This window comes from Bos mutus, chromosome 25 (genome assembly GCF_027580195.1).
Source record: "Bos mutus isolate GX-2022 chromosome 25, NWIPB_WYAK_1.1, whole genome shotgun sequence".
NCBI classification, from domain to species: domain Eukaryota; kingdom Metazoa; phylum Chordata; class Mammalia; order Artiodactyla; family Bovidae; genus Bos; species Bos mutus.
This window is the reverse complement of record NC_091641.1, coordinates 15,302,243-15,318,211: the sequence shown is the minus strand read 5'-3', so window position 1 is coordinate 15,318,211 and position 15,969 is coordinate 15,302,243. Positions and strand designations below refer to the sequence as shown.

General features: G+C 51.2%; 2 protein-coding genes across 2 annotated transcripts in view; one reads left to right on the top strand and one right to left on the bottom strand.

The window, feature by feature from the left end:
• The window catches only part of ITGAL (integrin subunit alpha L), a 49,477-nt gene extending 47,953 nt beyond the window's left edge, over window positions 1–1,524 (top strand). The window contains 1 exon segment of the mRNA XM_005888807.3: window positions 107–1,524. Coding sequence (XP_005888869.2) covers window positions 107–277 — 171 coding nt within the window. The 3' untranslated portion in view covers window positions 278–1,524.
• A 6,377-nt stretch (window positions 1,525–7,901) lies between these two features.
• Window positions 7,902–11,164, bottom strand: ZNF768 (zinc finger protein 768). The gene is made up of 2 exons (XM_005888804.2): window positions 10,309–11,164; window positions 7,902–10,018 (listed from the first exon to the last, which is right to left on the bottom strand). The coding sequence occupies exons 1-2, from the start codon at window positions 10,394–10,396 to the stop codon at window positions 8,421–8,423; spliced, it is 1,686 nt and encodes a 561-aa protein (XP_005888866.2). The 5' UTR covers window positions 10,397–11,164; the 3' UTR covers window positions 7,902–8,420.
• Between the last annotated feature and the right edge of the window lie 4,805 nt (window positions 11,165–15,969).

Genomic DNA, 15,969 nt, shown 5'->3' with positions numbered 1-15,969 from the left:
CAGGAAGGCCTCTCAAGAGAGGCAGCCTTTGAGTTGGGATATGAAGGATGAATAGAAGTTAGGGCTCTGCGGGCTCTTTGTTCACTCCAGTGTTGTCTTCCTACAGGTTGGTTTCTTCAAACGGAACCTGAAGGAGAAGATGGAGGCGAACGTAGATGCTTCCAGTGAAATCCCTGGAGAAGATGCTGGGCAGCCGGAGTTGGAGAAAGAGTGCAAGGACCCAGGCTGCCTGGAGCCCCTCCAGAAGACGGATGAGGATGGAAGTGGTGGAGATTGAGGTGCAGCCCATATGCAGAGGGCCCAGGACTGGACTCGGGGTGCCTGGTACCAGCCTAGCTCTACCTGAATTTCACTGTGTGTTCCAGGGCAAGGCACTGCCCCTCCATAAGCCTCAGTTTCCCTATCTTGAACATGGGCCCTTTCCTGCCTGCCTCCTGTGCAGGCTTGTGCTAAAGATCCACTTAGGGGTGCACCAGGAAGGCCCCAGAGGTGAGGCCTTGTAATCATCACATGTCCTGGTTCCCACCGGCCCCTGTTAGTTTCCTCCCCTGCAAGAGAACATCTGATCTAAATTTGGAGAAATGGTCATCTCAGGACCTAGTAACACTCCAGGCTGTCATATCCACCTGTGCCTGGATGTCCTCAGGGACCTCAGACCACGCCCCCCTCCCCAGAACCTTGCCCTGCCTTCCCTGGAATCCTGTCAGCTTTTAATTCTCCTGCCAGAGCAAATCTCTTCTGTGTCACTACATTGCTCCTGCAAACCCTTTGACTAACAACCAAATTCCTTAATATGCCTTCCAAAATCTGCAAAATTGGGCCCCTGTTTCCCTCCCAGACTCTTCTAGAAATGTCCCGCCTTCCTTCCAGAGATGACCAGCCTTTTCACTTGCATGGCTCCTTCCTGGCTTACTGCCTTCACCCAGACTCTTCTCACTTCTCACTTCAGACTCCTCTCACGTTCCTCCTGCCTAACTCTCAGCTTTCAGTTCTCAGCTCACACATCACTTTCGCAGAGCAGCACCACCCCCCCAACCTCAGCTCAGTTGGGTCCCCATGTTATACATGCCTACATAGCCTGTACTTGTTCTGCATAGCACTGATCATGTTTGTTAATTGTTAAATGATTTACTTCATATCTGTCTCTGAAATTAAACGATGAACTCCATGAGGGTGAGGGTCATAGCTGTCTTGTTCACCTTGGGACCCCTGGTGATATCACAGAGCCAGATACATAGTAGGTGCTTGGCACAGTTTCACTGCATTAGTGAGGGTGCCCGTGGGAAGACAGGGAAAAAAGTTTGGGTGGGCCCCCTGGCAACGTCATCCATTGAGGCTCAGCCTTCCCCAGGCACCTGCCTCCTCATTCCACAGCCCCCCACCCCAGCACCCCATCACATCCTACCATGGCCCCTGCTGTGAGATTGTGAGCTCAAAGATGGAAACTATGTCCAGTGACTTGGCTCCCAGTGTCAACGACAATGCTTGTACGTATTTAGCAAATAAATGTGAAACTCTGGCCAATTTTGTGATGTTTTTGTACTGGTATAACATTCCAGCCTGACTCAATTAAATGAACATTTCCTCCTCAATCCTTCCACTAAGTGGGCCCAAAACAGTCAGATTTTTTTTAGTTGTTGTTTTCTTTCCTTTCTTTTTTTTCCTTCCTCTTCCCCTTCTTCCTCTTCTTCCTCTCCTTCCCCTTCTTTCTTCTTTTTTGCCATGATGACCCTCAGAAACTGACTTGTGCCTGATATTGTGAGTTAACTGAAGAGAAGCAGCAAGAGGGACTTCCCTGGTGTTCCAGTGGCTAAGACTGCACTCCCAACGCAGAGGGCCTAGGTTCGATCCCTGATCAGGGAATAAGATCCCACATGCCACAACTACAGATCCTGTGTGCCGCAACTAAGACCTGGTACAGCCAAATAAATAAATAAATATTTTTAAAAAAAGAAGAAGCAGTGAGAGAGGCACAGAAAGTGAGGAACAGGTTAGGGAGAGGCACTGAACATTTATTAAGCTGTGACAATAGACTTTCGCTGACATTACCCCCCCATCCCGCCTTGTTTTACTTGTTGCTTGGAGATTATTTTCCACTTGGTACAAGGCAAGGGTTATGGGACATCAGGAAGTCTCTTGTGTGGCTTGGATAGTAAAGGGTGGGGTTCTCTCAGCTTCCTTCTTGGTATTTTTCTGTTTTCATATTAAAAGCCCAACTGTCTCTGTGGGTTGCAGTCTGCTTAGTCTTGGAGAGGGGATGGGAGAGGAGGGATCTCTGATGAGCCTGTGCCTTGGAAGGAAGTCTGGTGGCTGCTGGTGGTCACTCAGGATTGGAAGCTGCAGTTGGTTTTGCCAGGCTGCTACTTCTCCATGGCTTCCCGAGCCAGGTCACCAGTGATAATGCCAGTGGATACTGGGCAGATTCCGAGTGCTTGACAGCCATGAGTGGGAGAGCAGGCTTCCCAATAAAGAAGCTAGCTCACCAGTATCCCAGGTCAGCTTTGAGGAAACAGAGGTGGTAGACAACCCCTCTTTTAAATTTTATTTATTAATTTATTATTTTGTCTGTGCTGGGTCTTCTTTGCTGCGCATTGGCCCTCTCTAGTTGCAGCAAATCAGGGCTACTCTTTCTTCCGGTGCACAGGCGTCTCATTTTGGTGGTTTCTTCTGTTGAGAAGCACAGAATCCAGGCACGCGAGCTTCAGTAGTTGCAGCGCACAGGCTTGGTAGTTGCAGCTCGCGGGCCCTAGAGCATGGGCTCAGCAGTTGCCGCACATGGGCTTGCTCTGAGACATGCTGGATCTTCCTGGATCAAGAATTGAACCCATGTCCCCTGCATTGGCAGGCAGAATCCTATCCACTGTACCACCAGGGAAGTTGTTTAAAAAAAATATTTTTTTATTGAGGTATTGTCTATTTATGCCCACCGCCCCCTCTTTTTAAAAAAGCAATCAATGGTTGTAGGGCCTTGACCCTGAAGGCCTTTACCTTCAGAAGGAACAGATGGGACTGGTCACTGCTGCCCTCTTGTGGTCAGTAGGATTCCAGGGGAATATTGAGTAATCCTACCGCCAGCTCCCGTCCAGACCAGCGAGGTGAGAAGCAACGTTTTGTTCCCCAAGCAGTGACCTTCGATGGCTCCTTTCTGTCAACAGCAGGGTAAGTGGACATTCCTGAGCCAGACACACAAAGCCCAGAACAGTCTTTCAAAGCCTGCCAGCCTCTCCACTTCATCAATACCCTTCTGGTCCAGCCCCCAAGGAACCATGGGTCTGGCTCCAAAACAAGACATCAAGAAGGAAGAAGTGAGGCTCATTTTCCCAAAGAGGGGAAAAAAATGTTTTGACCAGGCGTATCACAGAATTCCCTGGTGGTTTCGTAGTTAGGACTCCAAGTTCCCACTGCAAGGGGCACAGGTTCCATTCCTGGTCAGGGAACTGAGATCCTGTATGCTATGTGGCATGGCCAAAATAATAATATTAAAATTAAATCTCATCATGCTTGTACATGCTCAATTGCTACAGTTGTGTCCAACTCTGTGCGACCCTATGCACTGAAGCCCGCCAGGCTCCTTGTCCATGGGGATTCTCCAGGCGCCTCATCATACCAAGTTTAAAAAAAAAGGAGTATCACAAAAAAAAAAAAAGGAGTATCACAGAACTACTAAAAGTACATGGAATGATCCATAAGCCTTGTGAAGCAAGAGTCAGGTTCTATTCACGGCTTCCCTGGCTCAGAAGGCCATGGGGAAGTAGCAGCCTGGCAAAACCAACTGCAGCTTCCAATCCTGAGTGACCAACTGACCACTCTGTGTCAGGCCCTGGGCTGAGTTTGAGGACATGGTGAACATAACAGACAAGTCCCTGCCCTCAAGAAGCTTCACTTCAGTGGGAAACAGAGCAAAAAGTACAAATGTGATTCTAGGTAGGAATTGGGCCGTGAAAAAAAATGAAGTAAGGTAAGGGGTTAGGGGGTGAAGGAAAGGGCCCTTTTTCATAGGTGATCAGGAAAGTCTCTCTGAGGAGGCAATATGATGTGACATGAGGGGAAAAGTGGATGTTTTCATCCAAAGTGAAAGTATTAGTCACTCAGCTGTGACTCTTTGCGACGCCATCAACTGTAGTACACCAGGCTTCCCTGTCCATCACCAACTCCTGGAGTTTACTCAAACTCGTGTCCATTGAGTCGGTGATGCCATCCAATCATCTCATCCTCTGTTGTCCCCTTCTCCTCTCGCCTTCAATCTTTCCCAGCATCAGGGTCTTTTCAAATGAGTCAGCTTTTCGCATCAGGTGGCCAAAGTATTGGAGTTTCAGCTTCAGCATCAGTCCTTCCAATGAATATTCAGGACTGATTTCCTTTAGGATGGACTGGTTGGATCTCCTTGCAGTCCAAGGGACTCTCATGAGTCTTCTCCAACACCACAGTTCAAAAGCATCAATTCTTCAGCGCTCAGCTTTCTTTACAGTCCAACTCTCACATCCATACATGACTACTGGAAAAACCATAGCCTTGACTAGAGGGAGGAGGACAAAAGGACAAACTTTTTTTTTTCTACATTGCTTTGTCTTAGTCACATAAAACGTTATTTTCTTTAAGCCCAGAGTCAATGATTACACAGGACAACTCATATTTATATAATAACAATGTATCCTGCTCGAGAACATGTTTCTCCTTCTTAAGAACCTTCTGATTAAACCTGTTATCTTAAAAAACATTGTGGAAGTGGGTCTAGTAAGACTTTTCTATTGTTAGTTCTAATCTTGCTAATTTAAGATTTATGTTATGGGAGTGGGTCTGTTAAAGTATATAAGGCCTTGATAAGACTAGTTGGGAGACACTCTCCCTCCCCCTTCTGATGTCTATGTCAGAAGCTTTCTCTGTCGTTTTTCACTTTAATAAAACTCTGCTACACAAAAGCTCTTGAGTAATCAAGCCTGGTCCCTGATCCCAAAGCTAAATCTTCTTCGGAGATCACAAATTTGACATCGTTCACAGTAAGCTATCATTTCATAATGGTTTGATTCAGTGACCCTAAGTGTATATGGATTAAATCTATTGGTTTCATCCAATTAGAAATTAAAATGGAGAAAAATTTAAAACATAAGAATACCCAAGTCCACATTCCACGCAAGCCATCAAAGTGATGACATACGTTATCATATGTCAAGCAGCTTCTAGAAAACTGTTCCTTGTGGGAGAAAGAGAGTGAAAAAAGTAAATAACTTCTTAGTATTATTAATGTTAGTCGCTCAGTTGTGTCTAACTCTTTGCAGCCCCATGGACTGGGGTCCTCTGTGCATGGAATTCTCCAGGCAAGAATACTGGAGTGGGTTGCTATTTCCTCCCCTAGCGGATCTTCCCAACCAAGGGATCAAATCTGAGTCTCCTGCATTGCGGACATACTGTTTACCGATTGAACCACCAGGGAAGCCCTTAGTATCTTTAGGAAGGGATGGAATCCAGGCTCTTCAGCTTCCTAGCTGTGTCACGTAGAGCAAATTCTTTACCCTCTCTGGGATTCATTTCTTCATCTGCTACATGGGAATAATAGCTCAGAGCTGCTCTGAGCATTAAGTAACACGTGTAAACTGCTTAGCACTGTCCCTAGCGTGTAAGCACTAATGGTGGTGGGCAGAAGTGGTTGGTCTGTTGTGCAGGTGAAGTGAAGTGAAAGTCGCTCAGTCGTGTCCGACTCTTTGCGACCCTATGGACTGTGTCCATGGAATTCTCCAGGCCAGAAAACTGGAGTGGGTAGCCTTTCCCTTCTCCATGGGATCTTTCCAACCCAGAGATCGAACCCAGGTCTCCTGCATTGCAGGAGGATTCTTTACCAGCTGAGCCACAAGGGAAGCAGGAGGGCATAGTAAAAGCAGCAGGCTGAGACTTCCCTGGTGGCACAGTGGATAAGAATCTGCCTGCCAGTGCAGGGGACACCAGTTTGATCCCTAGTCCAGGAAGATTCCACATGTCTCGGATGCAACTAAGCGCATGCACCATAGCTACTGAGCCAGAGTTCTAGAGCCCACGCTCCCCACCACAGTGAGAAACCTGAGCGCCACAACAAAGAGAAGCCCTCACTCACTGCAACTAGATAAAAGCCCATGCAAATAGCAAAGACCCAGTACAGCCATAAGTAAATAAATAAATAAAATGACCATTAAAAAAAAAAAAGGCAACAGGTTGACCAAGAGTCAAGAGACTTGGTGCTGGAGACCAATATCTTCCATTATCCCTTCCACCTTGATGCTGGAGAACACACATGTCCTTTTTGGGTTTGGTCTGCTCCACCTGGCAACTGAAGGTACCCCCGGAGCTGTCATGAAGAGAGGGGTAGGAGCCGAGCATCTATATCTCCATCCTCATTTGAACCGATTTTAAATATCTAGGCTACTGGCAATTCCCTGGCAGTCCTATGGTTAGGACTCAGTACTTTCACTGCCAAGGGCACAGATCCAGTTCCTGGTTGGGGAACTAAGATCTGGCATGAACCATGTGACCAAAAAGAAAAAAAAACAAAAAAACCAAGGCTACTTTGTGGTGCTACAGTTGAACACCACAGGCACTGTGCCCAAGGCCTTCTAGCTTTCAAGTGCCTACATTTTGGAGCCAAAGAAAAATCCACCTCCAAAATAAGGAGATTGAATTGTATAATTGAAATAAATGCTGCAGTAAATGTCTACTAATGTGATATCATGTCAGATATTCAAATGCAGTTCTGTTCAACATATATGAACTATATTAGATGTGAGAGAACTGGAGTATTTTACTATCTGAAATTGTGTATAGTAGGGTGTCTGTACAGAAATATGCATACATTTTACAAAGGTCTTTAAAAAACTGAGATTTCACTTGAAAAGTAATGTTCTGTATCCAAAATCATATAAACTTTGAAAACCACTAAACACACGAAACTACTGAACTACGTGTCTGGGGCCCCTTTCCAGAGTTTATAGATCACAAGAGGTTGGACTGAAATGTGCTTAGAGAGGTTATTTGCTTTTGACAAGTTCTAAGGCAGCTATGAGGATGGGCGTGGGGCCCTAGAGGTCTCATGGAGCAATGACTCCCCACCTGCCTGTGAGGCTGAGTTGCTGGGGGCAGGTGGTGCCCGGCAGACATGTTCTGAATGTCTCCTTGACAGGGCACTGCTCAGCCCTCCGTAAGTGTTCATCTCAAGATGTGTCCGGCAGCTGGGTAATTCCCTGAGGTGCAGCCTAGCCTCCTCAACTAAGGTCATGACTGGCCACACTCCAGAATCCCCCAGACTGATGGCACCAACTCCCCATCATTTCCTGAGAAGTCGAGTGTTGGGAGGGCTGAGACTCAGATAGTAAAGTAGGAGAAAGGTGGGGTAGTAACAAGGTGGTCCTAAAAAGGACCAGCCTGGTGGGAGGGTCTTGAAGCCTGAAGCTGTCTAACCTTCATACTGGATCCGGTATGTTCCCTTGTGGGTGGGGTTGGAACTGGAGACACTCCCTGTAACTGACACACGGTCAGTCAGTGTGTACAGAAGGGTGGCCAGAGGTTCCAGCTGGGAGGGGGAAGGGATGGCCCAGCTGGGTGCTGGGAGCCCAGGAATGCAGGAATGCAGGCTCTAGGCCTGGATATGAGAATCAGGGTCTGTTTTCTGGCCCAAGGACAGACCCTCCGTGTTTGTGAACAAAGTTGAGAGTTTTCTCACACCCTTCGCATTTGTGCAGGATTCAAAGCACAGGACATGAACTTGAGTAGATATGGGCAAGTCATGTCTCCTGTGCCTCGGATTATAGGATTCGGTGAAACGCTGAATATAAAAGCACTTCCCAGACAAGGGTTATGGCTTCGTTGGCTGCCGTTATGACCCAGCGTCTCTCAATGCCCAGGGCACTATCCACACACAAAATTTAAGGACAAGTCTCTTTTACCACATAAAGGTTTTTATTGAACTCATATTCAGGGGCTCCAAAGCCTGAGGAAGACAAGAGAGGCTGGGGTTTGTGCTCAGAAGCCAGGCCCCACTTTGGGCCCCATCCCTCCCCTCACCCCTTCCTGATTCAATGAGGGTCTCAGTAGCTACCAGTCTAAGCTACCCAATCTAATTAAGTAACCCGACCCCCCCCTCCCCCCACCCCCATCTAGCTCTTTGCCAAGCCAGGCTTCCACCAAGGGGCATGCTGCTGCTGAGGCCAGCTCTCCGCTGACCTCTTTCTCGATCTCTCCCAGAGCCTCCGGCTGCCAGCTTGGCCTCCCTCCAACCCCTCTTCATAGCCCATTTACCACAACTCTCCAGGGCATGTCACTTCCTCCACCCTGGCCCCCTCACCTCCTAGAATCTCTTTTCTCCTCCAGAGTCTCCACTATTCTCTCACAAAGTTGCTGTAGCTCCCTGTCCCCTTCTTTTCTGCCTACCAGCTCCCTAACCCCGACAGGGCCCCGGGTCAGCGCCGGCCGGCTGCATGGGTCCGCTGGTGGCGGATGAGGTCGGAGCTCTGAGAGAAGGCTTTCCCACAGTCATCGCACTTGTAGGGCCGCTCCCCACTGTGGACCCGGTGATGCTGCAGCAGCGTGGAGGAGCGGCAGAAGCCCTTGCCACACACGGCGCACCTGTAGGGCCGCTCACCCGTGTGCGAGCGCTGGTGCTGAATCAGCGTGGAGGAGCGATTGAAGGTCTTGCCGCAGTCGGGACAGCTGTAGGTGCGGCCTGGCAGGTGGGTGCGGGCGTGGATGGCGAGCACCGAGCTCTGGCCAAAGCGCTTGCCACACTCAGGGCACTTAAAGGGCTTCTCACGGGCATGGCTGCGGGCATGGGGGATAAGTGCCGAGCGCTGGGAGAAGCTCTTGCCGCAGATGCCACAGCTGAAGGGCCTCTGACCAGTGTGCACCCTCTGGTGACTACGCAGGGAGGAGTTCTGGCTGTAGCACTTGCCACACTCGGGGCAGCTGTAGGGCCGCTCGTGGCTGTGAGTGCGCTGGTGCCGCAGGAGGTAGGAGCTGTCACCGAAGGCCTTGCCGCAGTGCGGGCACTTGTAGGGCTTCTGACCAGAGTGGGTGCGCTGGTGGCGAAGCAGGTAAGAGCTGTCAGCGAAGGCCTTGCCGCAACGGGGACACTTGTAGGGCCGCTCGCCCGTGTGGGTACGCTGGTGTTTGATGAGGTCAGAGCTCTGGGAGAAGGCCTTGCTACAGACCTCACATTTATAGGGTTTTTCACCCGTGTGGATGCGCTGGTGCTGGATCAGGGTGGATCCCCGCCCGAAGCTCTTCCCACAGATGCCGCAGATGTTGGGCCTTGGGCCCTGCCCACCCCTGGCCCGGCCACCCCGGCGGCCTGGACCACGAAGGGTCCCCGTCAGGCCCAGGGGATTCTGGAGCATCTCAAACTGGGGTGGAGCCAGCAGGGCCCCCGTGGGCATCTCAAATGGGGGCCCTAGGGGCATGCCCCCTGCAGGCTGTTCCCCAAACCCCTGGGTGAAGGCGTCCAAGGGGTGGACTCCCAAGGGGATGCTCAAGGGATTCTTTTCCTCAGGATTCAGAAGCATTTCTGCACCTTCCTGGAATTTGGAACTTTCAGCTTCAAACTCAGGGCTTTGGGTTTTGAACTCCGGATTCTGGGGTTCATACTCTGGGCTCTGAGTCCCATACCTGGGACTCTGAGATTCATAGCCAGGGCTCCGGGGTTCATACCCAGGGCTCTTGGGTTCGTACCCAGGGCTCCGGGGTTCATATCCAGGGCTCTTGGGTTCATACCCAGGGCTTTGGGGCTCATACCTAGGGCTCTGAGTTTCAAAATCGGGGCTCTGAGAATCTGATTCAGGACTTCTGGGTGCAAATTCAGGGCTTGGGGGCACAAATCCAAGGCTTCGGGACTCAAAACCTGGGCTTTCAGGCTCAAACCTGGGGCTTTGGGGTTCAAACTCTGGGCTTTGTGGCCCAAAACCAGGGCTCTGGGGTTCAAGCCCAAAAGCTATCTCTTCGACCTCATAGTCCCCAGTGCCTTCTTGCTGAGAAATTTCCTCTTCCTCATTCTCACTCATGTTACCTGCAGGATCAGAGAATTACAAAAAACCCAGATTGTGTGGGACCTGGAAGGTTACTGGGTCCCACCATTAATTGACACAAATCTTTCCCTCCTCCTCAATTAGGGTCGCTGGCCCTTGGGCAAGTGCTGAAATTCCCACCTCCCCATCAGCAAACCCAGGCCACCGGGTCCCGACCCCGCCTCCTCCAAGTCCCAGGTGTCCAAGCCCCCTGCTTTCGTCCCCTCCCACCCACCACAGCCCCCTCTCCCGCTCCCAGGCACACTTCTCGGAGGGGCGCTCCCTCCCTCACCTTTGAGGGACCCTTCAGGGCTCCCCATTTCATCAGGACTTTGCATATCTCGGGGCTCGGGGCCCCACGGCGACGCCTCCCGTTCCATCCCCGCCGGCTCCCACTGCGGCGGCAGGGGCGATGGTGGACGATCCTGCGACTTGGTCTGAGGGCCCCAAGACCCGAGCCCTCGCCGGCCGCCCGCTCAGCGCCGGCCAGGAGACCCGGCTGTCCAGCCCCGGCCCCTGAGGCCGGACGTCTTGACCCTGGGCCTCTCCGGCCCGCCGGGCCCCTCCCCTACCCGCGGCCCCGCCCCCACCCACAAGGTCTCGGCTTGCCCTGAGGTCCTCGCAGGCCCCCAAGCGTCGTGGCCTCAGAGGTGAGGGGCTTCACGACTCGCCTTGCTGCCCCCCGATACCGCTCCCCACCCGAGACCCCGTCGTCTGGCCTCCCAGCCCCCGGCTGGGCTGCGGCTGGCCGACCCCCTCCCCTCCGCACAGGAAGTGTCCGTCCGCGGCCAGTTTCCCCCGCCGGCTAGCTTTGCGGCCTCTCTAGGAGTGGCTGGAGGTGGAAACTCGTTGGCATTAACCCTGGGCAGGATGGCCCCGACGTCGAGGTAGGGGGAAGACTGGGCGCCCTGGAGCCCGCGGGAGAGGCTCGGGCAGTTTATGTGCCTATGTCGTAGGTCTCCGTCCGCCCGAAGGCCTATCTGTCTGTCTCCTGGGCCCTGCGTCCGTCAGTGCTTGTGGCCAAGGGCGAGGCAACAAGAGAGACCAAGGTCAGCGAGAAGGAGCGACGCTTCCCGGCGCCAGCGGGGGCGGTGTCTAGCTCCCCTCCCCTCCCGGGCCTTGGGGTCAGTTCTGGCCGCGTCTCGGGAACCTGGACAGACCTACCCCCTACCCTCACCCCCGACTTAGCCTCATCGAGGCTCCTGAGTCCGGGACGCCCCTCTTCGAACTCCACTCCCCCATACGGGCGCTCCCACCCTCACTCCTCCTGGTCCCCCCCACCCCCCGCAACTCGCTGCTTCTCCTAATCTCCACCCTTCCCCCGCTCTGGGAGGGCTAGGATCGTTGCCAAGGAAACAGCCCCGCCTCCAGTTTCCAGAGGCACCGCCCCTCCCTCCCAGGGAGCTCTGCGATTGGCTGGTGGAGCTCGTGCTCTCACCATCCCGCCTCTTACCACTACACCACCTATTAAGCCTTAAGGGTCGCCAGGGAACGCGAGGCACCTTTCTGATTGGTTGCAGGGTGCACAGGCCGGTTCCACCTCCTCCGTGCTCCAGAAGTGCCCCCGGGAGGAGTGCGAGGGAGGTCCTGGCGTCTCTCGTCTTCTCTGAACTGTACTTTCAGGGCTTTTCCCGCCCTCATTTACCCTTCATTAGAGTTTATCTTTCTGAAGAATGAAAGACAGGGATCTGAGGATAGACACCCTTGGCTCCCCTCTCTCCCCTTCCCAGCAGTTTTCTTTTTCTCACAGGTTACAGGCCAGTCCGGGGCAGAGGAGGTTGGGTTCGGGGGGATCCTGCTGCAGAAAGAAGGTTGCTTCTTTTTCTGTTAACCTGCTTCTCCCCTCCACCTGCTCCGAAGCCTGAGTTTAACTCAGTCCCTTGGAGCTTTAGTCCCTGGTTCCTGGATTTTCTCACAGGGAAGCAAGGATCCTATGAGAATTCCTTCAGGTGAGGGTAATAGAGTTCAGGAGGGGAAGTGGATAGAGAATCATCTGGCCTTTAAGGCAATTAAAAATTTTCCACTATCTGACTTGGATAGAGGCTTCTAGAGAAAGGGACCTGAGAAACATAGGTGCAGCCTTGAATCAAAGGAAAAGTGATCCTGAAAAGACAACTGAATAGAATCCAATTCTTGACCTTTTTCTACCCTTGCTGCTAAAACTAGTGTTCTTGACAATTAATGAACCAAATTCTCCCTTTGTGAATGATGCAGGAGCCATAGATTGTTCTCCTGTTGCCTACTCAGACGAAGGAAGGGAACTGGTTGGGAGGAAAGATAACATCTTCCATTCTCCTGAAAAGAGATGAGAACAAGAATTTGGAGAATTGCTAATGGGCAAAGCCTGGAGAGAAGCAATCTCAGTTCTCGGTAGAGGCTTACAAACAATCACAGACAGACACCTTCCTACTAATAAAGCAGAAGTCCTTTTCTGCCCTCCAAAGTATCAGCTTCCAGCTCCATAGCTCTCTCCCATCCCAATGTCTGTCCAAAAAGCTTTGTGGAGAACGGCTCACAGGGCCCAGCACTAGAGGGTCCACAGGCAGAACCTACAAGTGCAGTGATTATGGGAAGAGTGGGACCTGGGGCACCTTCTGATCATTGCCAAAACACACAAAGGAGCTTCATGAGACAGAGACACTTCTCTCTGACCTCCAACCTTCTTACCTACCAGGAAATTCATACCAGAGAACAGCTGTCCCCTGCAAAGTGTATAGTGAGCCCTCCAGCCCCAGCTCTGATGTGGTCCATTGCCTGGACTCTTCATAGCACAGGCCTCAAGCCCCACGAGTAGCAGGAGTGGGGCCAGGGCTTCAGTTGGCTCTGGCACCAGTATTTCCACATGGAAATTCAGTCTGTTAGTACATGACCGACTGCCAGGCAGCCTCCTCCAGCACCTGTCCTCTCTCATCAGTGGGCCTTCGAGAGGCAGCCAGCCTCTGCCTGACACACGCCCATAGCAGTGACAGGCTAGAAGCACAGGGAAGCCTCTGTTGAGGGTTCCAACTTGCCCTGAGTGTGTGTGTCCCGAGTTGGGCAACCACTTTATCCACAGAATCATCCCGTGGTGTGCAGCAGCACCGGGGCAGAGCTATTCAGTGGGTAGCCTTGGTTTATGGTGGCTTGGCCCACACTCAAGGTAGGTTCTCAGTGTGAGAGAGGCACCTCTGTGATCTGCTTCCTCCCTGCATGCAACGGACAAACCCTCTGAAAGGCCTTCTGGGGCTTCCCTGGTGGTGCCGTGGTTAGGAATCTGCCTGCCAATGCAGGGGACATGGGCTCGAGCCCTGGTCCAGGAAGATCATGTGCTGAGGAGCAGCTAAATCTGTGTGCCACAACTACTGAAGCCCAGGTGCCCTAGAGCCCATGTTCTGCAATGAGAAGCAATGAGAAGCCCACACACCGCAACGAAGAGTAGCCCCCACTTGCTGCAACTAGAGAAAGTCTCTCCATAGCAACAAAGCCCCAGTGCAGCCAAATATAAATAATAGTCAAAAAAAGAGAAAAAACCCTTAAAAAAATAAGTAAAAGTCCTGTCAGATGCTACAAGTGATGTCCTGGTATATTCAAGATTTAAGGTATCCAGGAAAAGACCAGTCATGGCACAGGCCCTTTTGGGAAGAACAAAGGAAATGGGAGTCTGTGTGTATGGCAAGGTCATCGGCTGGCCTGACACGTTCGGAACATGCCCAGAGACCAACCCCTACACTTGTAAAGCTAAGAGCAGCCAGAAAAATAAGTTTTCTGTTCAGAGCAGTCGTCCTCTCAAACTTTAGCAGGCATAAGATTCCACCCCTGGAAATACTGATTCAACAGACTAGGGACAGGGCCCAGGGAGACAGCTGCTTTCTGAAAAGATACTGCATATAATTCTGCGGCAAAAAGGCCTCACTTTGAAAAGTACTGGTCTGGGGCAGATTTTAGCCTCTGAATCATAAATGTCTTTGCACATGTTCCTAGAAAGATACACATAAACAAATATCGCCCCCCCACCTAACCCTGCCCAGACTTAGGGGGTCTTTGGAGCTCAAATCAATACCCTTTACATGGCCTGGACACATTAGGGATAGACCATGTGGATAGGGCTCAGGTTTTCACTAGTACAGATTAGCATTTCTCCTGATGCACCAAAGAAGCCCTAGAAAAACCCTCTTCCTGGCTTAACTTGCTTCGCAGACTGAGCCTCAAAGACCTATGGTAGGTCCCTGGTGGTCCAGTGGTTAAGAATCTGCCTGCCAATTCAGAGGACACGGGTTCAGTCCCTGGTCTGGGAAGGATCCACGTGCCTTGGATGCACCTAAGCCTGTGAGCCACAAGTACTGAGCCTGCATGCTCTAGAGCCCATGGTCTGCAACAAGAAAAACTACTGAACTGAGAAGCCCATAAACCACAGCTAGAGAGTAGCCCCCACTTGCTGCAACTAGAGAAATCCTATGCACAGCAGTGAAGACCCAGTGTACCCAATAATTAAAGAGAAGCCCTATCTTTGGCGGGGCCGGGGGGAAGAATCCGTGCCAAGGGGTGAGGAGCTAAGAAGAGGGCAAGATTGAGGCTTAGGTGTTCCATGACACTCAAAAATTCATTAAGTGGAGGAAATTTGGGTCAGGAGGGCAGGAAGCAGAAGAGTTGGATTTGGTTTGGGGGCCCTAAGCAAGCCTTGAAAGCTTCAAAGTACTCAAGAGAAAATAGTAATTACAATACTTTTAATTTGCAAGCTCAGGGCAGGGTCTAGATCTGGTTTTGAGGCTGAGCTGAGAACTGGTATTGCAGGCTGTGAGTTCCTCAGGCAGTGCTGAAGGGCAGAAGGATGGCTTCTTTAGGGGATTAAAAGGTAGCTACTACTGCCAAGGTGCCTCTCCTGACTCCCACATTTCCCTTGTGACAGTTGGCAGATTCTCCCAGTGAACTTAAGGCTAAGAGAGGTCTTGGTGGGGCCAATTAGGTTGGAATCAAGTCAGTTCATCAGTTTACCTCAACAGTGTCTTTTCCCCAAATTTTCAAGCTCTTCCTTTAGAAGTTCCTTTAGGTTGACAGATCTGGTTTCTTCCTAAGTTAGGCCAGACACAGGGCTGAGTTGTCAGAAGGCAACCGAGGACATAAGCCTTTGCTAATCCTACTTGAGGTGAAAGGTTGTCCTGACCAGTGGCAGGAAAGTCTGTCTGTCCATGGCTGGCTGCTTCCATCACCTGGGCAATGACCACAAAGAAATGAGTGGTAGATGAATAATAGAGTCGCAGGGTGATGGGGGAGGGATTCTGTGCAGAGCTTGGGAATATAGACAAGCACAGTTCCCTCTGGCTACTGACTCCAAATGTTCCTGTTCTGGTCCCCCTTTGCTGGTGATGGAGATCCTAGAGAGTGAAGATGCAAGCTGATTTTGTTGGCCCTGGAACTCTCCTCTCAGGCTGGTTTTTCCCTTGCCTTGTTGGCTTTGTCACTCATCCTGTACCTGGGCTTCACTGACACTGGGCTGCTCTGTCCCTGTCTGGGAGATGCCTCCAGAACCCTGGCTGAGACACTGGCAAGGAACTCAGGAGTGGTGTAGTGAAGACAGAAGGAAACCCAGAATCCTAGTATCTCTCGCCCTGTGTTAGATCTTGGGCAGGTTACTCAGTCTTTCCCAGTCTGTGTCCCCAACTGCAAAAGGATGGAAAGCCTAAGATCTCTTTCAGTTCAAAAATGTGATGAGGACTTCCCTGGTGGTCCAGTGGTTAAGACTCTGCACTTCCTATGCAAGGGGCACAGGTTTGATCCCTGCTCAGGGAACAAAGATCCTACATGCCACAGAGCAAAAGATTAAATGAAATAAAGCCATTAAAAAAAAAATGTAATGAGGCCTTCCCATCTGAGCCTAAAGTGGCAAAGCCTAAGCCATAGGGCTCTCCCAGGGAGGCCCCAGAAGGGAATAAAGATCTGACACATCGCAGGGGCTCTTGGGTCCTTCTCCTTCAGA